The 24,459-nt window shown below is 50.9% G+C and overlaps 6 protein-coding genes across 6 annotated transcripts; 4 read left to right on the top strand and 2 right to left on the bottom strand.

Moving 5' to 3' along the window:
- Window positions 1-2,157, bottom strand: KD926_005853 (flavin monoamine oxidase family protein; the record flags this gene model as incomplete). Its single annotated transcript, XM_053098105.1, has 5 exons — window positions 1-1,039; window positions 1,178-1,321; window positions 1,366-1,545; window positions 1,605-1,621; window positions 1,669-2,157. The coding sequence occupies 5 exons, from the start codon at window positions 2,155-2,157 to the stop codon at window positions 1-3; spliced, it is 1,869 nt and encodes a 622-aa protein (XP_052960891.1).
- A 1,730-nt stretch (window positions 2,158-3,887) lies between these two features.
- KD926_005852 (uncharacterized protein) lies at window positions 3,888-5,690 on the top strand (the record flags this gene model as incomplete). Its single annotated transcript, XM_053098094.1, has 1 exon — window positions 3,888-5,690. The coding sequence occupies one exon, from the start codon at window positions 3,888-3,890 to the stop codon at window positions 5,688-5,690; it is 1,803 nt and encodes a 600-aa protein (XP_052960890.1).
- Window positions 5,691-6,233: 543 nt separating this feature from the next.
- On the top strand, window positions 6,234-10,337 carry KD926_005851 (uncharacterized protein; the record flags this gene model as incomplete). Its single annotated transcript, XM_053098084.1, has 3 exons — window positions 6,234-7,056; window positions 7,841-8,291; window positions 8,354-10,337. 3 exons carry the CDS (start codon window positions 6,234-6,236, stop codon window positions 10,335-10,337), a joined length of 3,258 nt encoding a protein of 1,085 aa, XP_052960889.1.
- Window positions 10,338-10,388: 51 nt separating this feature from the next.
- Window positions 10,389-14,893, bottom strand: KD926_005850 (beta-mannosidase B; the record flags this gene model as incomplete). Its single annotated transcript, XM_053098073.1, has 7 exons — window positions 10,389-11,192; window positions 11,281-11,456; window positions 12,164-12,935; window positions 12,990-13,225; window positions 13,278-13,708; window positions 13,760-14,713; window positions 14,760-14,893. The coding sequence occupies 7 exons, from the start codon at window positions 14,891-14,893 to the stop codon at window positions 10,389-10,391; spliced, it is 3,507 nt and encodes a 1,168-aa protein (XP_052960888.1).
- Window positions 14,894-18,780: 3,887 nt separating this feature from the next.
- KD926_005849 (putative C6 transcription factor) lies at window positions 18,781-21,357 on the top strand (the record flags this gene model as incomplete). The annotated part of the gene is made up of 4 exons (XM_053098062.1): window positions 18,781-19,002; window positions 19,053-19,089; window positions 19,156-20,309; window positions 20,365-21,357. 4 exons carry the CDS (start codon window positions 18,781-18,783, stop codon window positions 21,355-21,357), a joined length of 2,406 nt encoding a protein of 801 aa, XP_052960887.1.
- A 726-nt stretch (window positions 21,358-22,083) lies between these two features.
- On the top strand, window positions 22,084-23,909 carry KD926_005848 (glycosylphosphatidylinositol-alpha 1,4 mannosyltransferase I; the record flags this gene model as incomplete). The annotated part of the gene is made up of 3 exons (XM_053098051.1): window positions 22,084-23,193; window positions 23,410-23,517; window positions 23,763-23,909. 3 exons carry the CDS (start codon window positions 22,084-22,086, stop codon window positions 23,907-23,909), a joined length of 1,365 nt encoding a protein of 454 aa, XP_052960886.1.
- Between the last annotated feature and the right edge of the window lie 550 nt (window positions 23,910-24,459).

Raw genomic sequence — 24,459 nt, 5'->3', positions numbered from 1 at the left:
TCATCCAATTCTGTCCCGTTTCGCTTTCACTAGAATAGCCTGCCACTCCAACGCATCCGGCTGGATTTCTCGCAACACCCCCCAATTATCCTCTAGCCTCTGCAACAACTTCTCTGTATTCACCCACCGATCCCATTTCACCGCTCGAAGAAACTGACTCAGAGCCATATATGCGCTATCCAACGATCCTGCAATCCATCCATGATGCGCACTACATGCCTCGCCAGCCAAGAACAGTCTCCCGTCCGCAGCCGGCTTGACCAACTCGGGATAATAATTAGCGAACTGGCCAGGCCCGAACATGGCAAATGCTCCAGAAGTATTTGGGTCCTGAGACCAGTCATATGCATGGATGGCTTTGAACTGCCTCATTATCTCGCTCTTCATGTCCTCATAGGAAAGATTGGCTGATTGATAGTGCAGCAAGGCTAGGTCATGCACCAGCACTTCTTTGAGTTTGTTGGGATCGTTCATGAGTGATCCCATACGCTGTGCGTCTTTGTTCCACGTATATGAGCAAAGCAGAGTAGCAAGCTTTGTGTCCTCCGTCACATAGGACGGGTAGATGCAGGTCCGAAGAGGAAGGTCGGTGGCTGCGTATCCGCCACGGGTGACATTGCACAGAGTGATCCACCACGGAGTTTCGAACTCGATAGCAATCTTCACGGAAGCTTCATATTTAAGACAGCGGATCGCATCGACCTGAGCTCGACTGAGTCCTGCGCGACTAAGCTCCATGCGCTGCATACAGGGTAGAGTTGTGGTGGCGAAGACCGCGTCGTATGTTTTTGTCTCCGGAGTGCCATTCACCAGGGCTTTCACCTTCATGGTCTTAGACGTTGAGTGAGGATCGTACTCAATGCTGGTGACATGGGTATTGAGGGCTGGTTTGTGGTGGATTCGATCGGCCATTTTGTTGGTTATGATGGATGTGCCACCTTTGATGCAGTACCAGTTGGTGGGACGTTCGTCGGAGAAGTTGAAAGTTAGGTCATCGAGAACGCTTTCGGTAAAGGCTCGATCATACTGACCGGTGCCGCTGAATGGGTTAGTTTTAGTTATGCTAGTATGGAGTGGCCAACCTAGATGTTGTCTCGAGGTACTGGACTGAGTAAAACTCGTAGCCCCTACTGATTGTAAATATAGATGTAAAAGGGTGAAGAGCATGGCCGCATACATGACCTGACGGATGTAATCTCTCGTAGAGAATTGATCGACTCTCATGAGTGTCTGGAAACCCTTTTCGAAGTTCCGTTTCAGCCTGTCTTTGTAATAACCAAATGCGTCGTCGAGGATGGCTTTTGGTCCCTCGTTTACGGTTCTAGATTCAGTCAGTCATAAATTATGCATTTGTAGAAGACTCACGCGTCTGGAACCAGGCCATTGTTCGAGACACTGAACTTGAACGGATCCCTAGGTCCCCCTTCTCGAGGAACGTAAGTGATACCATTGTATCTCCGAGGACAGTTCAAGCCTTGGGGATAAAAAGGAATAAGAAGCTCGCTGTCTTCGGTTACATCGAGTTGTCTGAATAATTTGAACACCCTAGAAGGTATCAATAAACGCTACAATCAATCTATCACTGTCATGAACCATAGACCAACCGATCCATTATAGGAATCTAAAGCTTGTCAGCACTCCGCGGCAAAGATATAGAGAGGAACATACGTCCGGAAACCGCATAGCGCCAACATCATAATACTCACCCCAGACCCAAGGGGAAACCGAGTCCCTTGGAAACCAATGTGTATAAACCCTTCCGCCTACTCTGGGGCTCGACTCGAAGATATCATAGGTGATAACCGGATGCATTTCATCCAGCAACATAGCCAAAAACAGGCCCGTGATCCCTGCACCCACGATGCAAACATGGAACAGTGTCCCGTTTGGCAAGTCCGCGATCGGCTGCTTGGGTTGGGCGACCTTGTCTGGGGGCGGTGGTAGATTCAAGGGGCCATGGGTGTCTCTCAAGACAGGTATTGGGAGGCCAGGGGTTTTGAGGAAGTGTTTGAGTTTCTTGTAGTCTTTGGTGTTCTGTTCTTTGTCGAGGGTTGACTTTAGGGTTTTGAGAACATTGTGGCCCACGAGGTATTGGGCTGCGCCGTCTCGGATGAAGTAGGGAAGGCTATCTTCGGTGTTTAGTTTGGAAACCGACATGATAGCGGTTTCTGATTGATGAGGTAATAATTCGAGTTGATAAATAAACAGTGAACATAGAAACGCAGTTGATAGGACTGAAGGTACATGCAATCAGCCCTTGAGAGGTCAGCCATTCTAAAACAACATACGCCAATTATACGCGAAAAGTGAGTCCTCTATTTATAGCAGATTTAAAAGGCCTATACTAACAGATGAGAGCATCTGACCCGATGAAGGCGCCTGACTTGATGCAACTAGTTGTGAAACCTCAAATGGCCATCACCCATCTCCTGGAGTATAAAGTCTCTGAAAGGGTTATGCACATATGTTCCACAAGTCTTACTTGGGCTTGCTCAAACCACGATCGAGTATGCATTTTTTTCAATGTCTAAACAAGGGTCCCACTTCGATCGTGGTAGGTGTCATAGCTGTCATCTGGTAATATCCAGTGTGTTATACTGGCTAGGTTGCAACGAGCCCGAGTGGAATGTACATATGTTCGGGTATGGTAGAGGGGAAGTAACCTCAAGATTGCACAAGGACATGTATGCTCTCGTAGAAGGCTAATTGAGGTTTCTTTTGATTGACACCAAAGAAGAGGCACGTGATGTCGGCGGTCGTCTTTTTCGGCGGTGAGCAGTTCATCCCTCCATCGTCAACATCCCAGATGGCCACCCTCATTCAACAGCACCACATGACGCAGCATCCGGAGCTGGACCATCTCTGATGACAAAGGATTAACACTCGACCCTGAGATGCTAGTCCAGTATTCTCACCATCTGTTCATCGGTCAACTTGCCCCGTTCTCCGTACCTGTTCATCCGTCGCTCCGTCCTAGGGCCAAGACTTTATATTAAAAAGACGCGCCAAGATGCCTTTATACCAGGAACTATCAAAAGCTAAGCGACACAAGGGGCGGGCCCTTCGTCAGCTCGAATAATGTCCACTCAAAGATGCGGGGAAAGGGGGTTTTCCATCCTTCAACATATCGGCAAAATGGAGCATCATACGACTCCTAACCTTACACCGGAGTAGCCCGAGCTACATGAGTGCGATGATGCATATCAATGCCCAGAATAAACCGATGACACGGAGCCTGCATGGCTAGGGGCCGTTGTTGTCAGGACGAACCCGCGCCATGGCGAGCTGGAGGGAGAGGCTCGATGCATTTGTCATTTGTCATTGACTCTACATCCTGCTCGTCAATGGCGTGGCTTGTGCGCCTGATATCTACCCCTGGTCTATGCTTTCTACCAGCTGATCGTTCACCCTTTCTGTCGTCTTCACCTCCGCTTTCGGTATGAACTTAGGCCGAGTACGGAGTAATCTGTGTTATTGATAGTCTCTGACTGTCTGATCACGGTTAGCTACAATGCAGATCAAGCAGAGCTGCGTTAGCATTGACTCCTTTCATACCTCTATCATGAAACGGTCTTATCCACTCGCCCGGTCGAAGAGATGATCGGCTTTCTTACGCTCGTTATGGATGCTGCCTAGTAATGGTCTCCCGGGCAAGAGGATGATTTTATATTAAGGAGTCAATGGCATGAGCAATGTATAGCCGGATGAGTGGCAGCTGGACGGCGTTCCGGATGAACTCCAGCGATGCGTCTCGGCAATGGGCTTCAATACCAAGAATACGAGACGGGCCAAAAGCTATATAAGGACCTTTGAGAAACCCCTTCTTTCATAAAGCTAGACCTCAATCGCCAACGGAATCGAGTCGAACAGATTCATTTACCAACACGATGAGAGCGTTCTTCGCTGGTCTGGCAGCGGCCATCCTGGTCTTCGCTGACATCGCCACTATGGCGCATGCCCAAGACACTCGGCCGATGGAAAGCCTCGGCCGCGGTATTGTGGCAGTGCGCTCTGGAGACGAGGAAGTTCTGGTCACCTGGCGGCTTCTGGGGCTCGACCCCGAAGATATTGGGTTCAACATCTACCGAGCTACCGGCGATGGAGATGCTGAGCAACTGAATTCGAAGGTGCTCACGGGTGGAACGAACTATGTCGACTCCAACGTCACCCTCGACGAATCGAAAAGTTACTTTGTGCGTGCCGTGGTCGATGGCAAAGAGCAAGACAGCAGCGGAAAGTTCGTGCTTCCAGCGGATCAAGAGACAGAACCCATCGTGCGAATCCCTGTCCGTGATAGCGGCCGCATAAAATATGTCTGGGTGGGCGATCTTGACGGGGATGGGGAGTACGACTATGTTGTGGATCGAACCAACGAGAGACAAAGCATTGAGGCCTATCTTGGGAACGGTACCTTTTTGTGGGAGGTGGACTTAGGCCCCAACAGCGAGAATCAGAACAACATCTCTCCGGGATCGACGGCCATTAGTGTTGGCAACTGGGACGGAGTGACGGTCTACGACTTCGACAGTGATGGATATGCCGAAGTGGCTATTCGAATCGCCAATGGCGTGACCTTCGGAGATGGACAGACCTTGAGCAACGACAACGACGACGAGCAATGGGTGGCCATCCTTGACGGACGGACCGGCAAACTCCGATCGAGAAGCAAGATCCCCGATGACTACATTGAGAGTGGCCCACTAGCTGCTCGGTTCGGTGCTGGCTATCTGGACGGGAAGACACCGCATCTCTATGCGTTCATGAAGAATCGCAATGAGGATAAGTCATTCAACCGTGTCCTGGGAGCCTGGACATTCGACGGCGACTCTATGACCGAGCAGTGGATCCTGCTGAACAACGCAACTGATAGAGCGGACGGCCACAACACCCGTATCATCGACGTGAATGGCGACGGAAAGGACGAGGTCGCCGAGATCGGCTTTGTCGTCAATGGGGACGGCACCATTCTCTATGAAATGCCCGAGCCCGTCATTCATGGCGACCGGTTCCACATTGCGAAGATGGACCCCGAGCGAGACGGACTGCAGGGGTACGGCATCCAGCAAGACAATCCCGAGAACCTGATGGAGTACTACTACGACGCTAGCACCGGCGAGTTCATCTGGGAGCACTACGCAGACGAGACCGGCGACGTCGCGCGCGGCATGGTGGGCGATATCGATCCCACGCACCCCGGCTACGAGGCCTGGTCCTTCTCGGGGGTGTACAATGCCCCATCCAACGAATTGACGGTCGACGATACGACCCAGTACCCCTGGCCTCACCTCGGCCTCTGGTGGGATGGTGATGAGTTGATGGAACTGCTTAACGATGGCAAGATCGAGAAGTGGGACTGGGAGAACCCAAGCGAGCCGAAAGGCGTTCCTCGACTTGTCACAACGAGTAAATTCGGCGCGACGAACCCTGGTGGTCGATACCCTGGCTTCGTCGGGGACATTCTCGGCGATTGGCGCGAGGAGGTGATCATGACCAACGACGCCAACGATGAACTGGTCATCTTTACCACCGACCAACCCAGCGATATCCGACTGTACACGCTGGCGCATAACCCGGCTTATCGCAACGCTATGACTTTGAAGGGCTACATGCAGTCTCATCACGTGGATTACTTCCTTGGCAAGGACATGGAGACTCCTGCGCAGCCTAAGATCCACTACGTGGGTGCTTAACTGCTGGTCCTTTGGATGCGATAAGATATGTGAGCAAAAGGGGCTTGTTTTGCAGGTGAAACTCCGGGTTAAAATAGCTAGACTGAACTACTCCAAGCCAATTAGGGTTTCTATCTGGCCAAGCTGTTTGCAGTTACCTTTGAATCAAGTATATCATTGACGAACTTTGGAAGAGAACTTCGAAAGATCGGACAGAGGACGGTAGGACATCTGTTTGTGACGAACCTTTGCATATTCTACGACCTAGGCGTAGACGTTTCGTAGTTTGCTCTTTGGTTGCTGAATAGTTAAATAGTTAACTAACTAGATCTTGCAGAACGTGCTTAGTAATGACCTACCTAGTACCTTCACCGCCTTATCCCTTGTTTATTCTCTTGGAGTACATCTTTCCTTGACGCCTAGCAATACCGATTATAATTGTTACTCTCTAAAATCCGCACCTGGCTCCGTGATATCGTCTAGCGCGTATTCACTGATCCAGGCGAGCCAACGTCAGCCCAGATCCCTTCTCATTATCTTCTCATGCTTTAGTGATCTTCTAGAATGTCGCAAATTTTACAGCCTGATCATACTGAAGCCCAAGACCTTCAAACAACCAACCCGAGGCCTGAGTATCCTCTGTATTCTCAAACAGACATGTCTGGGCAATCTCGCGGTACCCAAGCTCCTTTCGCCAATGATCCTTATTCTAATCTCCCAGCCATCGGGATTGGCATGACCGGGATTGTTCTTGACATGGGAGAAGGCCGTGTTGTTAAGAAAGCTAAAAAATATCAAACGGGGCAATTCAAAGACCCTGGTGATATGGAATATATAAACAAAATCAATCAGCAAGCTCTGGAAAATGAGATCCAGGTCTTTCAACGCCTGGGAAGCCATAAAGGGATCATTCCATACTTTCAAACGTCCGAGTACGGAATTGAGCTAGCCCGTGCACAAGAAGATCTTGAGTCCTATCTTGCAACGCATCCGGAGCGCAAGGATTGCATGAAAATAGATTGGATCTTGAGTCTTATTGAGACCTTCGCTTATATCCACTCCCACAGGGTATTTGTGGACGACATTGCCCTTCGCAATATCTTAGTCCTGGATGAGCAGCTCAAACTGGCCGATTTTGGACAGTCCATATTATTACCAATGGATACTGACATGGCGTCTGCAAATGATAACGGCTTGGATGTTTGGATTGAGATACTTCATCTTGGTTGGATCCTCTACTCGATTGCATCCTGGAATATCCACAAGTACTACTTCTTCGGCCCTGAGAACCCTGATTGCTGTTGGCCGGAACCAGACTCATTCCCAGATGTTGATGGTATTCTATTCGGCAAGATAATCGAAAAGTGTTGGCGTGGCGAATATGCGTGTATGGATCATGTTAAAGATGAGGCTCATCAACTTCGGACCAACTACAGGTCATCCATTATAGGAGCTTCCCCTTGAGACTTGTACTCTCGTATTCCCTTATTTTTGATCGAGAAAAGCCCTTCCACAGTTGAGCAAAAAAGCCTCTGATTCATTGTCAACTCTACCAGGGGTTAAGGGTTTGCCTTCCACTTGTAGCCGAGATTTCCATTTCCTAGGTTTCTCTTCGCCTGTCAAACGGTTATTTTGAGTCCGGGTTCTTGGCGATGAAAGGGCGGAGCATGTAGGAGAAATGCCGGGTTGACAAGATTCGACTGAACTACTCCAAGCCAGCTAGCAATTTCTTCGCTAAAGCGGTTCTCAGTAAGCTTTTGGATAATTTGAATCGAGTGCCTTGTTAACCAGAGAATTTTAGGACCAGTCTATTCTATCTTAGCCAAGGCCGTGAGCCCGTGAACCGTACCCACCGGCGAGGAGACCCACAGAACCGATCTTTGGAATCTTTAAAATTTGCCTACCAAGTCACCTTTAGACCGCCGTATTATGAGACATCAAGGGATCCTTCCTTCGGTAGTTTTTCTCTCCTTCCAATTTGAATTTTTTTCGTATTGATCTTTTCTGTATTCTGCAAGGTTGTGCTCTGGGCTGTTTCCTTTATAACCGTTAGGGTACTTGGTCCTCGGAGAAAGCGGAAGATAGGCAAAATTCGAACGAGAAAGATCTGTCGGTCAATCCAAACGCCTTATACCATGGACTTTCGCAGTCCAGATCCTAAATCCGAATAGTTAAGTTTGCGACTTCTATATACTCGAGCGAAGAAAAGAAGACTCAGAACCGACAACCCAAGCTGGATGCATGCCATTTCCACGCCCACCACGCCCACTCCACTATGCAGATCCGATCAACCCTGTGGAACCCATCTCTCTTCCTTTATCTCCTTTCTGCTCAGGCCGCGTGGGTGAGGAAGTTCCATTGTGCTTCGTCGCAGCCAACAGATCCGGCAGAGAAGGCCTTCCGCATCGATAGTCTCCATGGCTCATTCGACACCGTTGATAGCCCGACCCGATTCATTCTATCTATACTGGGAGTTCACAATGTCTCGAAATTTACGTGTAATGACCTCGACTTAACGGGGATCGGGGATTCTGCTCAGCTTCATGTGCTCGGTCACCCAGTTGGCTCCGTAGAGTATATTAGGAGTGAATGTCCGCTGCCCATCACGGATACTCTGACACCGTGAGTACATTGGTCCAAGAAATTTCTTGCATATCCCAACTTGAACTTAACCGGTCTTCTAGACCTGAAGGGCTCTTATTCTCCAACTTTGAGATCGGCTACTCCTTCAGCCATACTCATCGGCTCCAGACCCTGGAGACGGAGATCAGCTTTCCATCACAGAACGGTGTGGAACTCGATTGCGCCGCTGTCAAGATAACCCCAGACATCGGCAAAGCAGCCTCTGCCGCTTTTACGTTTATCCCTCTCGCTGTGATGGCCATCGTTGGTCTGGCTTCGTGGTACAGGCGAGTCCACGCATCTGAGAGTGACTCGTTAATTGAGCATCAGAATCCCCATGCTCTGCGCATCTGGGCAGCCATTCTCGACGTCTCGGATTACATTCGATACCTGCAGTTTATATTACTAGCTGGCTCACTTACCATGGAATATCCAGGGTTCTATCAACCCGTGGCAAGCCAGGTGGCCTGGTCCTCGCTTTTATACTGGAGCGGTCCGATCGACCATGGATTCACATACAAGGGAGTTGAAGACGGCATGTATGTCAGCAACGGATCTTACGGACTAGAGTATATGTCGCAGATGCTTGGATTTCCTCAAATGCCTGACATTATGTTTGACGCATTCATAAACCTGTTTCTTCTGCTGTCCGGGTTGGCCGTCGTTCTTATGGCTCTCTATCTGGGCACGTTCGGACCGAGTCAGAAGCTGCCGTTTGGTTTGACTTTTCGCAATGGGGGTTATATAATTATTGGGTTGGTGCTGTCTTTTTACAGCTTTCCTTTATTATCATTCATGTCCTACGAGTTGATTCTCATTGGATATCTTCCGAACTACCGAGTCGTCCTCGTCGGGCTCGGGATGGTCCTCATCCTTCTTGCGAATTATCTCATCACACGCTATTTCGACCAACTCCAGGAAGTAGAAGTTAGCTCACAGTGGACTCATGATCAATCCAGTGTTTCACGGGAGATCTTCAGAGCTATCTCGCACTATCTTCCGCACGCCATACCTTTAATACAAGGCATCATAATTGGTGGCCTACAAGACTACAGTTTGACACAGATCTTAGTCTTGGGTTGTTGCGAAGTGATATTCCTCGTCCACTCAGCACTTCAACAGCGTTTAGAGATCCTCACGTCAAGAAATGCCTGGTGTGCCGGTACCCGGCTCCTCACACTATGCTTGAGCACTTCATTTACCACGTCCCTAAATGAGACGGGCCGACAATGGATTGGATATCTCATGTTGTGTCTTCATGGTGCAGTGATTTTGACCTATTGTCTGCTCTCTAGTTGGCACCTATGGCGGACATCTCGGAAGGGCAAGTTGTTTTCGGGGCGCGGGGCTTCACCGTCTCTTTCCCTGACTGACCTTGACCCAATTCGCTTAAGAGCCAACGATAGATCTACGTTGGACAGCAACTCTTTAACTTGCCCGAAGAGTAGCTCGGGGAGTTTCACAGACCACGCTCGTCCCGGATCGTCCGGGACATCATCGTATCGAGGCATTGAGATCAGAATCGGTTTCAACAACTACTCCACTCACAGAGCGCCCCTGACCTCAACACCGGCAAACATAGAACACGGCCCAACAGACTCTACGGAGTTCTATCGAGCCCCACGAGCACGGATTGATCATCAATACTTGTACACCGAGTCCGGAGACAGTTCAACTCCCGATAACATCGGTGCGGCTGCGGAAGCCCCTAGCGCTGAACCAACACCCGAGCTGAAACCAACAAACCGCATGTCCCAAAATACCCTCGACGAGTGGTTAAATGTCCCAGAACGCGTGGATATCGATTATTCTGTTCGAGAGTCCGATCAGTATTACGGCAGAATGAACATTAGCGATACGGTGTCGGAATCCTCTTCGACCGTGGGATTAACAAGAGAAGTCGGTAGTGAAGCATCCAGAAAGGATACCGTTAAGGACTGGACACAGAGGGCTTCGAGACGTTTAAAGCCACCCAAGAAGCCAAAGGAAAAGGGATTTCAAGTCGTCAGGCCGAAAAGGCCACCGGGCCCCCCTACGCACCCTTGAACATGGGACGATGAATAGAAAAATACAAGATAGATAGTTCTAGAACGTTAATTAATCAAAAGGCCAGTAACGCATATATTCAGCCTTCTCCTCGTCCGTATCTGCCAATTGCTCCAACATCTGGTCTTTGACCTCGTCCAGAGCAGCTTTGCATTCATCATAACGCTCGTGCCCGATAAAGCCTTTATCGGGCCACAAATCGCCCATAATCTCCTTCACCTCCGCAACAAGTTCGGTTCCGGCAACCGCACCCTCACTATCCAGCTTTATTCTCTCCACATCGGTTTCCGAGTAATCGAACGGAAACGGAACGTCACTGGTGACGGTGGGCAAGTCTGTCCACGAGTCCTTCAGATCGACAAGAAGCGATTGGAAATGAGCCTCGCCGTACTCGAACATGCGGTGCGCAAGAAAGATCAACCCATATGTTGGCGTCTTGCGGAATTCGACAACTCGATAGAGATTAGGGTTCTTAGCGTGCATGAGTTTCCGCCATCCAAGGAAGACGTTTTGGACAGAGTACTCGTACACAGCCGCGGCCCTTTCTTCCGGAGAAAGACTGGACAGGTTCGGTCTTGGTGCTAGATCGAGCGTCTCGGGCTCAAGTCCATCCCAGTCGAGAAAGGCTGGGTCGGGGTTATGATTGAAGAGCGGTGAGACGTGACACGATTGCCAGTCGATAATACCTGTGATTCTTTCCGGATTATGTGGGTCGACGTAGATGTTATCATCATGTAAGTCATTGTGCCAAAGGCACGGTTTAGCAATAGAAGGGTCTTTTGGGATCAGAGCGTCCACGATTTGTTGGTACCATGCTACAGCGGTGAGTTTGTTTCCTTTGTCGGGTCGATAGAGCTTTTGACAAGGTGATCATGGGACCGTGGATGAAATCGAAGGCAGCAGGAGAGAGGGGCCAGTGGGCGTCGTTGGCATTAAAACGAACAAAACGGAAGTTGGAAGGTGCTGGGAGAGTCAGATGAGGTGGGTGTATGTCCGTCGCGATGAGGCGTGCAGATGGGTAGGTGTTAGCCATGCCGATGGCCCACGTCGCGGTACCGCAGCCGATATCGAGGATGGCGCTCGGAGGAGTAGCGAAGATGGTGCTATGTAGCCGGCTGTCTAGAGTCAGAAGCTAGATTTCACGCTGCAGACCTAGATGGTTCTGTTCATCCTGCGTTGCCTGGTCAGTTGAAAGGAAAGAAAGGGGGGAAGGGGGTGATGCTTGCGCTCTCAGTGGGTGTGGTCATGAAATAGCTGGGGTTGTTTGGCTGCGCCATTGTCTATGACGAACTCCGGCAGATAAACGGCTGACTGACAGGGGAGATTGGGGGAATCAACGGTATTTGTACCATCAGAAGTTTTTGCTTTTTGCACCATGCCCAAACCATGCGTTGCGCTAAATATGCCAAGTCACCAGGTGCTCTCAGCCTGACTGCTCTCCATACCTTGCCAGGAAAGATTCGGAAACCATGCACTGCCTATATAGCAAGGGGGATCTAGAATTGGGATCGAGGGTTCTTTAAATTCTACCATCGGTAGATTAGCTGTCTGTGTTTCACGTAGGCGATAATCCTCACTGCAATGGGATGGGTTGTTTAGCATGCTGCAGAGTACTTGACACTACGTATTGGGTAACGGTCGCATATATTGCCACTCACTAGAATCGTCGATGTCCGTCGGCGACTAAGGTATTCTTTTTGAATTGACCGGATTTCTTATTCAAGGGAACTTAGAAGGCTCTGATCGCCTAGTCCAACGTAGGAAATACGTCAGGGGGGTTTCATTGTTTTCACACTTATCAAGTAGACAATCTATCCTTTACTGACCAAGAAACTTGTATTTCAAAGGCGCATCATTCTCGCCAAGCCCCTTGATGGTGACGATCTGCTCATCTCCCGGTACGATATCAATGGCGCTGTCGCTGACCCGCACGCCATCCCGCTCCTCAAAGACCAAGCATTTGACGGGCTTCTTGGAAGTGAGCTTCAATGTCTGCCCAGCATCAGACCCAGCTCCCTTCGTCACCTCCAGTCCACGGTCTGATAGATCAAGGTACTTGAATGGCTGGGGCCAGTCGACATCACGCGCAGCAACGTTACCGTCCACCCACAGTCGCGCCGCAAGGACATGCGGCTCCGGGATCTCGGCATGATCAATGACCCCGTCGGCGATGTTGGTGGTTCCGTTAGGGACGATCTTCACGTTATCGTGCACAATGTTCTCGCGGACCTCGAGACCGGTGTTAACGGAGAGGAACCGCAGCTCTACCTTTCCGGAGACTTCTTTCTGCAGGCTGCTGGCGATCCAGAGCTCGAATTTGCTGGTCTTCGGGGGCTGAGCGTGAGTAACGCTCCAGTCGTGGTGCTCACGGCGCACGCCCACCGCGATAGGGCTCAGGACCCGTGCGACGGCGTAAAAGGCGGGTTTGGGTCGCAGGAAGTAATCCACGATGGCCCAGGAGATGGTGGGCCAGCAGTCGTTCAGCTGCCAGAGAAGAGCACCGCCGCAGTGTCGCTCGTCACCCCATTGGCGACGCCAGCCGCGGTAGCCGAACATCATGGTTTCGGCCTGAACGATTTGAGTCAGGTAGATGTATGTCTGTGATCTTCAATTAGCCCTGAACCATTAAGGAAAGATGGCCGGGGTAGATACCTCAAGGTCAGTGGCCGTTCGAAGGTTTTCAACGAGGTAGGTGGCGATTCTTCGCTCGTGACCATCGGCTTTGTTATGGAAATCGAGCACATGCGACTGGGGATACTTGTCTTTCTCGTTCTCCACAAAGTAGTCAATTGTCGAAAGGTGTGGGAACGCTTCCATGCCGAATTCACTGTTGAACCGGCCGCCAAGAGTATCGAAGATTTGATACTTTTCTTGTGTTCCATGCCACACTACGCTATATGTTAGCAAACACTCTAATATCCCCGGAAAAGCGAGACATACCATTCCACTGGTGCATGTCTCCAACCGTAGGATCGGAAGTGGTCTTCCCATCTCCCCAGGGACTGCCCGGGTGGTAGAAGACCGAAGGGGTCAATTTTTCACAAACGTCCGGAAGCAGCTTCTCGTAGATGTAGCGAGCAGGAAAGTCAGTCTTTAGCCAGTTCTCCGGGTTTTTGTCCTCGTAATCGTAGACCAGGCCTGCCTGTTCTTGTACTTGATAATCTTCGTTGTTGCCCACCCAGATAACAATGGAAGGGTGGTGGCGTAATCGGCGGACGTTGTAGACTACCTCTTGTTCGATCGACTTCAGCAGCTCAGGCCATGTCGGATAATTGCCGCATCCAAACATGAAGTCTTGCCAAACGAGCACACCGAGTTCATCACAAGCTTGGTAGAAGCTGTCATCTTCGTAGCTTCCGCCACCCCAGACCCTAAAATCTGTTAATATACTTGCAAAGTAGAGTAAAGGGGTTGATGCACACCTGATCATGATCTGTCGTCCAGCGACCATAAGTTCGATCCATTTCCGATACCGTTCAGCACTGATGCTGGGAAGGAGGTTATCGGCGGGAATCCAGCATGAGCCGCCACAGAAAACATCCACCCCGTTGATCCTGAAAAAGAAGGACTTTCCGTGTTTGTCGGGCTGCTGAATCACCTCCGCAGTGCGGATGCCGATTTTCTTGGAGACACGATGAAGCTCACCCTCTCCCTTCTCGAGTGATACAGAAACGTCATAGAGTGTGGGGTTACCATAACCATGGGGCCACCAAAGAGACGGCTGTTTCACGTCGAATGTCACGTTTGCGGACTTGTCCTTTGGCTGCGTCACCTCGCGAGCGACCTCCTTGCCGTCAAGACTTAATGTAAATGTAACATTGTATGACCCGTCCGATTCGACGCCTTCAAATTGCGCAAATGCAGAGACCTGGGCTGACTGGTGATCGGAGGCCAGCTTCAGCTCAGTCCAGAGATCTTCGACCCGGGCAGTGTAGACCTCAAGTCGCACATCTCGCCAAATACCGGCAGTCATCAAGACGGGGCCCCAGTCCCAGCCCCAGTGGTACTGGGCCTTTCTCGCGGCCATTCTAGCCGGGTCGCCGTTGAACGAGGCCCAGTTATGCTTCGGATCCTCTTCCTTGAGCTTTCGAGCACGTAGCAAGGCACAATCAAAATCGATCTCCAGTACGTGTTCACCATCGGTCTCTAGGGCCTTGGTGACATCTACGCGATGCGCAAGGAACATGTTGTTGCTTTCCAGGATCACTTTGCCGTCCAGTTTGACGGTTGCAAAGGTATCCAATCCATCAAAGGCCAAAACAACCGACGATCCACCAGGGATCGCGGGCTTCTGGAACGCATTGCGGTAGGTCCAAGACTTTTCGTTGACCCATCTGGCGTCCAACTCATTGAAGCCAACGTAGGGATTTTTCAATCTAGATTGTTCAGCATTGGGTTAGATAGTATTCTCGAAGACCGTACTTGTTATTCGCCTGCAGATCCTGGTGAATCACAGAAGGGACGACGGGCACAGGTAGCCAGGCTTCTGTCGACGCATCCTCGCTGTCCTTGAAGCTCCATCCCGTGGAGAGAGAATGCTGTGAATGAGCTGCCATGACGGGTTGATCAAGCAGATGGGACAAACGAATGGCAATTGCTTCCGATACTTCCACAGGTGGAATTTAAATCCTAAGGACTACACTGATGAGCTTTTAAACGGGAACCCATTAAATTTAGAGGCAGAGCCTCCATCGTCCTCGACGGCCCGACGAAGTATGAGCGAGCAGTCGATGGAGATACACGGAGGCCCCTCCGTCTCCCACGTGCCGCGCCTTCCTAATCGGGCCACTGCCAGGCGGGGTCGTGACCGTGCCCAATCGGGTTAGCGCGTCGCCTGACTCTCCTCTCCGCGTTTCCCTCTCTCTCTCTCTCTTCCTCCGTAGTCCGTACTCCGTATTCTCTTTTCGACGCGTATCTCCAGGGTCCGTCTGGAGTTCATCATTTTGACACATTCCCCCTTCATACACACATCTTTGCCACGTCTCCTAGCCCGTCTCAGTTTTTTAATAGGAAAGATTCCCGGAGTGATCATAAAGTTAAACAGGCACCGGACTCGTTCTCCCGCCCTCTGAAACCAGCCCGTTGCTTTTCTCCCGGCCCTTGTCTCTCTTAGGCACGGAAAATACTCCGTGGAGCTCTCTTTTGGGCGAGGAATATCCTTTTTCCCGGACTCGTCTTTCACCGGTCCCCTGAGGTGCTCCGACTGATCGAGTCTAAATAGCACCGTTCGTGCCTGTGCTCCCGACCCTCCAATAGCCTGCCTAATTCCATTTGGTTCCTGCTGCCGTTTTAACTTTCACGATCTTTGCAATCCTTGGGTTGGGGTAGCATCCTGAGCTTTGACTCCCTTTCCATGCGCCCTGTGGCCTGTAATGGATGTCTCCTGACACCCGTTCGTCTCGGTTCTGTCGGCCCTTCTTTTTTCCCACGGTTGCATAATCAAGACCCATCCCACCTGCGCGAGCATTCCTCCTGGTCCCCTCTGTTGGCACTGAGGTCGTGGTTGAGTTGCCCGTTGAAGATGGTAGACCATACCCGGCATATGGCGATGACAGCATCCCTGCCTTTTCTCAGACAGAGACCCATGGGCAACTGCAAAGATCATATGTCACTGCTTCATGCCAGGAGCCTCCAGAACAAAAAGGATTCTTTCCACCTGGGTCCCGATGGGCATACCCCTCTCTGTTCGGGTTTTTGCCACTAATGATCCCCCTAGTCGCAGTAGCCCAGGGTCGCTTGCAGACATTTCTGCTCTTCCTAGGGCGCTAGAAATGGTCTGACAGCCTAAATCCCCCAGGGTAATTACTTCGACCCTGGCCGCCCTGCCCCTCATCGTACCATCATGAATTTTTTTTTTTTTTTTTTTCTTTCTCCCTTCCCTTGTCCCCTGGCCATTGGCCAACCCGTGGTCCTTCATATCCCGAACTTAAATTGACAGGGCGCTGTTCTATTTTCACATGGCGGAGCCGATATCTGACGGGTGAAAATGTCTCATTCTTGGCAAATCCGCTCCCTCCAACCCGTCTGATCACGTTGTGGGTCCTTGAAATGAATTTGGCTCTTAACGATCGACGCCACTGGTTTAATTCTAACCGTCCGGAGACACCGGGGCGAATCTCCTGGACGAGGTGCCCAGTGCGCTGAGAAGGTTCGGATGATCCCGAATCGGCGTCGATATGAGAGTTTGGCCTACGCTGCCTTTTTCAGTCTTCTTTCATTCTCCTTCGCTGCGTCTTCGATCCGACAAATCACTTTGGGTTTGCGTATTAAACCTCCGGTCGATCCGGGACAAATGTGAATAGTCTCACCACCTCCCACCCCTACTATCCCAGAGAGTAGAAGGGATAGCGAGGAGTGGGGGCGAACCACATCTTCATGCTTGCAAATCCAAATCAATTCACCTTTTTGCTCTCGGGCTCGACGAAATCGGCTTGCGTGGACAATTAAGAGCTGATCTATTAATTGACATTTCACACGGGGTCCCACCTGCCGATTTGAAGGTGTCCGGTCCCTTCTGGGTAAATGACTCCCCTCCAGCGTCGTTCTGCTAATCTAACAGCCTGCCGAACCCTAGTCGGGTTGCATACGCAGGGAATTAGATATAACCACCAATGCCAGCGTGTCCTAGGCAACGCTAGGCGCTTGGACTTACGGAGAAAAGGCCACCTTCTCAGGTTGGTCACCCGCGGATGAGAACAGGGAAGGAATATTGAGATCCTTGAAGAGCGGGTTTTTCTCGCCCGGGATATCTCCGACGCAGGTCAGGATCATTGATGCTGCTTCTTTTCGAGATGAGGCTTTACAGCATGCAGTCAACTGTTTGTAGAAGGGAATCGAGGCGCGGTCGTCGCGGTGGAGTCTACGCGGTGGAGAGACCGTTGCCACTTTTCCCGGTACCTGAGGGACCTGATTTGATCGGTGCATCTTTCTGCAGCGGCACGCGCCCATCACTCTGTGGGGCGTATGGGAAACAGTTATGCAAGGAATCAATTCCTCAGCACATTCGACCACACGCAATTCTTTTTGCTGCTCCCTGCAGTCGAATGTTGTTGGTCTCCGTTCGCCTGCAGAGTATTTTCCTTGGTACTTGCAGACGCAAGCCATCCAAATTGAGGAGGACCCAGCGCCATTTTTCCTCATCCATGTAAGAATTGGGCGCCATTGTAAACCGGGGTAGGAAGGTAAGAAGGCCACGAGAGGAACTCCTTAGGCGGAAAGGGAGGGGGGGGGGGAGAAGAGCCGGACGGGGGATAAGAGCCGGACGGGGGATAAGATAGGATAAGCGAAAACCTGGGGATATGCAAACATCGCACTCCCGACAGCAGAAATTCTCCGCGATCATAAATTGTCCAGTGACCGAGAGCGAAGGAGGGAGGGAGATTGCCGGCAGTGGACGAGCCATCTCCGAGGCTTTTCCCTCCAGGTACCTAATATGCGGGCGTCCCAATCACCTTGCAGACTGGAGCCTCTTGGCCATGTCCCTGGTTAAATTAGGACCAACCAGCATTGTGAAAGGACACGGTCAGAAGGACCGGGAAAACGGCGCCAGCCTAACAGAAGTGCCGGTTTTGTTCACGATACCCGCCGGGTTCATTTCAGCCAGACAAGCGCAGGCGAGCCTTTGGTCAGACTCAAACTCGCCGCTACTTGCATAAAGGTATTAATCTATTTTCATTCATCCAGCCCCGAAAAATGCGGGGGAAGCGAAGGGTGAGATGATGGTCTGGCGACGATCTCCCAGGGACTCAACGCCAGTAGGTTCGGACTTTCTAGGCTGGAAAAGAAATACGACACGCAGGATCGATTTGGATTGGACGTACTCCGGTGTACGGAGTATGGCAAGTGGGAATGGATTCTATTCCTCTTGCCTCCATCCAAAGTGAGTCCAGTGGGTTTGATTAAATGGGGATTAGCAGTTAGTTGGCGGCCTGCCCTAACCATTCTTAGTTTTGGGGAATTATTTCCTCCTCTTATTTATTTTATTTTATTTTATTTATTTGATTTTCCTTTAATTTTTTTATTTCTCTTGTTGGATCTCCGTGCACATCATTTCTCTTTTCCTTCCTGCCGACTTGGTCGACTCCTAAACCCTTCTCTCTCGCTCTGCCCATCCGGGTGGATCTTATATTCCAGACATGTTTGCTTCTTAACCTGCCTCTCTTCCTTTTTTTGAAATCCTCAACCGGTTCACCGCGCCATATTTCCGACTTCTGCAAGCCTGTTAATTGCCTTGCAGCGCCGCTGAACGGTGGCGACTTCTCTGCTGGGTTAGATTCATTCCGCCCGCTGCTCTGTTACTATTATTATTTGCTACTACCGCTGCTGGCGGTGGTACTATTGATCCTGCCTGCTTCACGATCCCTGAATCTCGTTACATTCCAGCTGCTGTCTCGAACTATTCTGCACACCGAATGGTCTTTTGCTCGCTGACTGGGACCCTTGAATGCTCCCCCAGCTGAGCGACCTGATTCCAGGGTCGCTTGAACTTGACATTGAAAGACAGAATCCCAGTAAACCGATCCCTGGCCATGTTCCATACATTCGAGGGATTCGAGAACCCCGCGGGTCTGATTCAGACTCGGGGGCGCAACGAACGTCAGCCTTCGGTCGGTCGGCGGGTTACAACTCTTCGCGCCTGTACATCCTGCAGACACCGGAAGATCAAGTGCGACGGGGAAAAGCCCTGTGAGGCATGCAGATGGTATAAAAAGGCAGATCAGTGTCATTATTCCGACCCTCGACCGTCTCGGAGGTATGTCCTTCCCTTCCGCCTTGGTCCGGATTTCGTTCCCTTTTATTACGCCATAATAAAAGATAGGAATCGTCATGGCTTACCAAATCTGGGGAAACAGACATGTGGAGAAATTGTCTACCACGCTCGACGAGTACCGGAGTGTCCTCGAGAAGCTCTTCCCCACGTTGGCACCGGAGACCCTGGTCAATTTGCCACGCGAGAAGCTCGTGGAGCTAATGGGCAAGGGTGCTTCACCGGTGCATGCTCAGGTGCCACTGCCCCATCATCCAGCGTCGCCGGCTACTTCTGCCTCGGTTGACGCGCATGTGTCGCCCATGTCCAATGAAGATGGCAACCTCGAGTCGCTACAGACGATGCCTGAAGATTCCGATGTGCGGAACCTTAGCGGTGCAGAGATGGCCAACGGCATTTCTGACGACGTAAACGCGCTTTCCCTCTCCGCTCGACAAGCCTCCTCATATCTGGGGGTATCCTCCATAAACGCAGTGCTCAAGGTGATCGTCTGGCTTGACCCGGGCTGCTTGGGCTACTTCTCTCGCATTCCGGCTGTCAACCGCCAGGACGTGGCCATGGACTACCCTCCCCCTCCTCCTCTTTCAGACATCCAGACTTGGGGCTCCTCTCAAGCCCCGCCCGAGACACCCCCGCAGCCCCAGTTGCAAGCCACCGATCAACAACTCCTCGACGCCTATTTCACATACTTTCACCCCTTTGTTCCCATGCTGGATGAGCAGTGCTTCCGCGAGACTTACATCACCGGTCGGCGGAAAGATGATCGCTGGCTTGGACTGCTCAACATTGTCTTTGCGCTCGGCAGCATCGCTGCGGGCACGGCGGACGATGTATCTCATCAGACATACTATGCACGCTGCAAGAGATACGTGAGTCTGGAGTCACTAGGTTCCTCACACATGGAAACCATCCAGACTCTGGGTCTTTTGGGTGGCTATTACCTCCACTACATCAGTCAGCCAAACCTGGCGTATTCGCTGATGGGAGCGGCACTGCGCATGGCTGCCGCCTTGGGGTTTCACAAAGAGTTTTCGGACAGCCCAGACGGGCTGAAGAAGCAGATGATATCGTCTTCCGATCTCAAGCGGCGTGTATGGTGGTCGCTGTTCTGCATGGACACTTGGGGCGGGATGACTCTCGGTCGTCCGAGCATGGGCCGGTTTGGCCCGACCATCACGGTCAAATTGCCCCATTGTCGAGAATCGGTATGTTCCTCTCCTGTTAACGACACTTCTCATATGCAGGACTAACAGATACCAGGAAAATGTTCTTGATATCCTCCCATTGCTGGAGAACGTCCGATTCTGCAAGATCGCCACTCAGATCCAGGAGGTCCTGGCTGTGTCGCCGTTGACGAGACACCATGAGATGTTCCATTTTGATAACCAACTCCTCGAATGGTACGAGAATCTCCCGTACATTCTGAAGGATCACGAGCCATGTTCCGAGTCCATTGCGATCACAAGGACGGTGATGAAATGGCGTTACTATAACCAACGCATGCTGCTGTACCGGCCAACGCTGCTGAGCTATGCCATGCGTCGCGTTCCCTACATCGCGCTGCGGTCTGAAGAGCGCACCTCAATTGAACGATGTCGCGACATTGCAGAGGCCACCATCCAAGACATCGCGTCGACAGCGCAGTCACACGGGATGTCGGGGTGGAACGCCGTCTGGCTCCTGTTCCAGGCAACAATGGTTCCGCTCTTGGGGTTGTTTCTCAATGATGGCACCACCAACGACCCTCGAGCGAGCATTGAATCATGCCAAGGACAGGTAAAGATGGCAATGCTTACTCTGGCACGGCTGCAGCCGTGGAGCCCGACCGCCAAGCGAACGCTTGACGCCGTCGCCCGCATTTTCGAGGCCAGTAAACGAGGGTCTGACATGGGTGGCGACATGAACGGGCAGTACGGAACTCCGCGGGACAGCATCGTCTCCGGCGTCGCACCCCCTGCCATTTTGCCGTCCCAGAATGAATTCGGCAGGGGTGTCATGGTGGCCAACGAGGTCAGCTTTACAGACCCTTTCGCGCCGTCGTTCATGGATGATTCGGCTGGGCAACAGCTGTGGGACTTCCTCAGCTGGAGCGACAGCAATCTATGGCCTGGCATTGCCGATCTGGACTGTTCACCGGAGATCAACCTATTTGGGCCGGATGAGAAGGGTCTAAAGTACGGAAACAATGCCTCGGCCTTTTTCGGGCTGAGCGATTCTGCCTATTATCCGAATCCCCCGCTAGCTTTTTACTAGTGGCAAACGGTGCGGTCGAGATTAATATGCTTTATGCTCGTTGTTGATCCGAATTCCGGACTTCATTTCCGTTTTGTTGATCATTCTTCTCTTGGTTCAGCTTATCACCTTCTCCTGATTCCCCACGTTTGCCTTGTGATTTTCATTTTATCATTTTGTTTTATTTTACTTTTACTTTCCTTCCGTCAATCGTTACGAGCGAATGCATACACGACGTGATGTACAGAAATTGATCTCACCAGGATTGGGATATAAATACAGTGGACTCGGCGGGACTTGTATATATGTCATGCCCATCGGTAGTCCTGCCGTCTAGCCGCCCAAGAATTGGGCTTAGTCTTTCGTTTATGGATATTAGCCAGGTGTTACGAATTGATTATGTCATTTTTCAGTTTACTGTTGAGTAGAAGAAGCACTTTGTATAGAATAAACACTGTGTACAGACTCCCTGGTGTTGATGGAATTGACGCACAACATAATGCAGATCATGTGACCTTTTATGCCTCCAATGCAGATGACTAATCCCTTTCCCGACCACCTTCCCAGCAAATCCAATCTGGATATACAACTTGCGGTGACCATCTGCGAGTCAACATCTCAGCCACGTCCATGGGCGCCTAAGAAACAATCTCCTGGCTATATCCATCAAGAACCATCCAAGGCATTCTAACTCCACTACCCATGAGCCCTTGAATCAGCATCACCACCTCCACCCAAAAAGCCACCATGGCGTTCACACCATTCTTCCAACGACCTTCACTGGTCTATGGTTCTGCCATCGCACTCCGCGCCATCCTCCTCATCTATGGCGCATGGCAAGACGCCCACTCAGCCGTCAAATACACCGACATCGACTACATGGTGTTCACGGACGCCGCGCGGTATGTCGCGCATGGTGCGTCGCCGTACGCGCGAGACACGTACCGCTACACGCCGTTACTCGCGTGGCTGTTAACCCCTACCTCCTGGACTTCCGCCGGAGGTGCTTTCTTCCTCTTCGGGAAGGTTCTGTTCGCGCTCTCCGATGTGTTAGCGGGTTGGTTAATCGTTAAATCCCTGACCTCGGCGGCGTATGGGATGGATGTGGTGCGAGCGCGCAAGTACGCGGCCGTGTGGTTGCTGAATCCCATGGTCGCGAATATCAGTACCCGGGGCAGCTCGGAGGGGTTGCTTTGCGTGTTGGTTGTTGCGTTGTTGTGGGCTGTTCTTAGGGGGAGGGTTACCCTGGCGGGGGTGTTGTTGGGTCTGAGTGTGCATTTTAAGATTTATCCGTTTGTGTATGGTGCCGCGGTGGTTTGGTGGTTGGATGGGGAGAGGGAGGTCGCTCTTAGGAATGCAGTGGATGGGGAGAAGGCGAAGGCGAAGGCCAAGACCTCGTCTCAGTCTACTGCTTCTGTGAAAAAGAACCAGGAGGAGGAGGAGGACATCCTCTCACAAATCTCCTCCTTCCTCACCCCCTCCCGTCTCCATTTGACTCTCACCGCGCTGGCCACCTTCTCGGCCCTCAACCTCTCCATGTATATCATCTATGGATATCCGTTCCTGCATCATACCTACCTGCACCATGTCACGCGGATCGACCATCGACATAATTTCTCGCCCTATAGTACGCTGCTGTACCTGTCTGCGTCTGCTATGGGAGCACCACCAGGAGCACCACCCGGTACAGGAATAGGGTCAGGGGCGGAGGCAGAGATCGTGCACGGCTCGTTCGAATCCCTCGCGTTCATTCCGCAGTTGTTTCTCTCCGTTGTGGCTATTCCGCTCGTCTTGGGGAAGAGGAGTTTACCGGGGACGATGCTCGCGCAGACGTTTGCGTTCGTGACGTTTAATAAGGTTTGTACGAGTCAGGTATGTTTTTTTCTTCATTTTCCGTCTGCTTTTATGTTGGTGGATTTGATGGTATTATGGAATGCGATGGAGATGTCTCTTTCTCTTGCCCATTGTTCCTTAAACCATAACATCACCACTACTATCCCTAATCATAATCCTCATACCCATACCAATACTCATACTAGTACGAAGAAATACTAACAACCCACCTCATTCAAGTACTTCCTATGGTACCTTGTCTTCCTCCCCTTCTACCTACCAGAGTCATCTCTTCTCCAAAAACCAAAACTCGGTCTTGTAGCTGCTGCGTTGTGGGTTCTTGCTCAGGTTCGTCTACCCCTTGCCATACTTCTCTCTCCCTCATTTTTTGTCTTATGATGGAGTGTATATCATATTATCACTTTGTGCTTTTACCCATCTACCTTCTATCCAATCCAACCTATATTATCCAATTCACCCCAACGCACCCCAACACAATCCAGAAAACGGACCCTCTCCAAAAAGCCATTCCTCCCTCAAAACAACCCTACCCCCAAGAAAAACACACTGTCTAATAAAAATAACATCACTAGGCCCTCTGGCTCTACCAAGGCTACCTCCTCGAATTCATCGGGCTATCGAGCTTCGTCTCGGGCCTGTATCTCGCGGGGCTAGGGTTCTTCGCGGTGAATGTTTGGTTGTTGGGGATTATTGTGGGGGATGTTGGTGCTGTTTGCTAGATTATGTATTTTGTTTGTTAATTTGTTGGTCGGTTAAGAAGGTTGGTGGGTTGGGTGGGGTAGGGATAGGGATAGGGATAGGCTGCGCTGGGTGATAGGATAAGAATCGCCATTATCATCATCATCATCATGTGTTTAACTAGAAAGTACATACTGCATAGTAGGCTGAGGGAGTTTGTTGGGTGTAGTAGAAGACAATGGGTAGGTAATCTAAATGGATTCTTATAGTTCATTGCATTACATTTAGCAAGCAAGGTAGGTACCTAGTTAGTTAGTTACCTAATAGGTTTCTCTTCGACAGTACATACAGTACATATAAACAGTTTCTATAAAATTCCCAGTTGACCTGACCGAGAAATCGTATCTTGGCATTGAGGCTGCGAGTGAGCCATCCAGAAAGGGGGAGATGGAAGGAACAAAAAGAGGTGGGTGCATAATATTCCATGAACCTAGAAAAAGAGTCTTGTCGGTTCATGTAACGGGGAAAGCAGTCGGTTTGCTGCTTCTGCTTCTGCTTCTGCCTGTGTCTTGTCTTGTCTTGTCTCTACTA

Source organism: Aspergillus affinis (genome assembly GCF_023601865.1).
Source record: "Aspergillus affinis strain CMG 70 chromosome Unknown NODE_2_length_704391_cov_89_054091, whole genome shotgun sequence".
Lineage (NCBI taxonomy): Eukaryota > Fungi > Ascomycota > Eurotiomycetes > Eurotiales > Aspergillaceae > Aspergillus > Aspergillus affinis.
The sequence above is the reverse complement of the archived record's forward strand: the minus strand, read 5'-3'. Positions and strand labels throughout refer to the sequence as shown.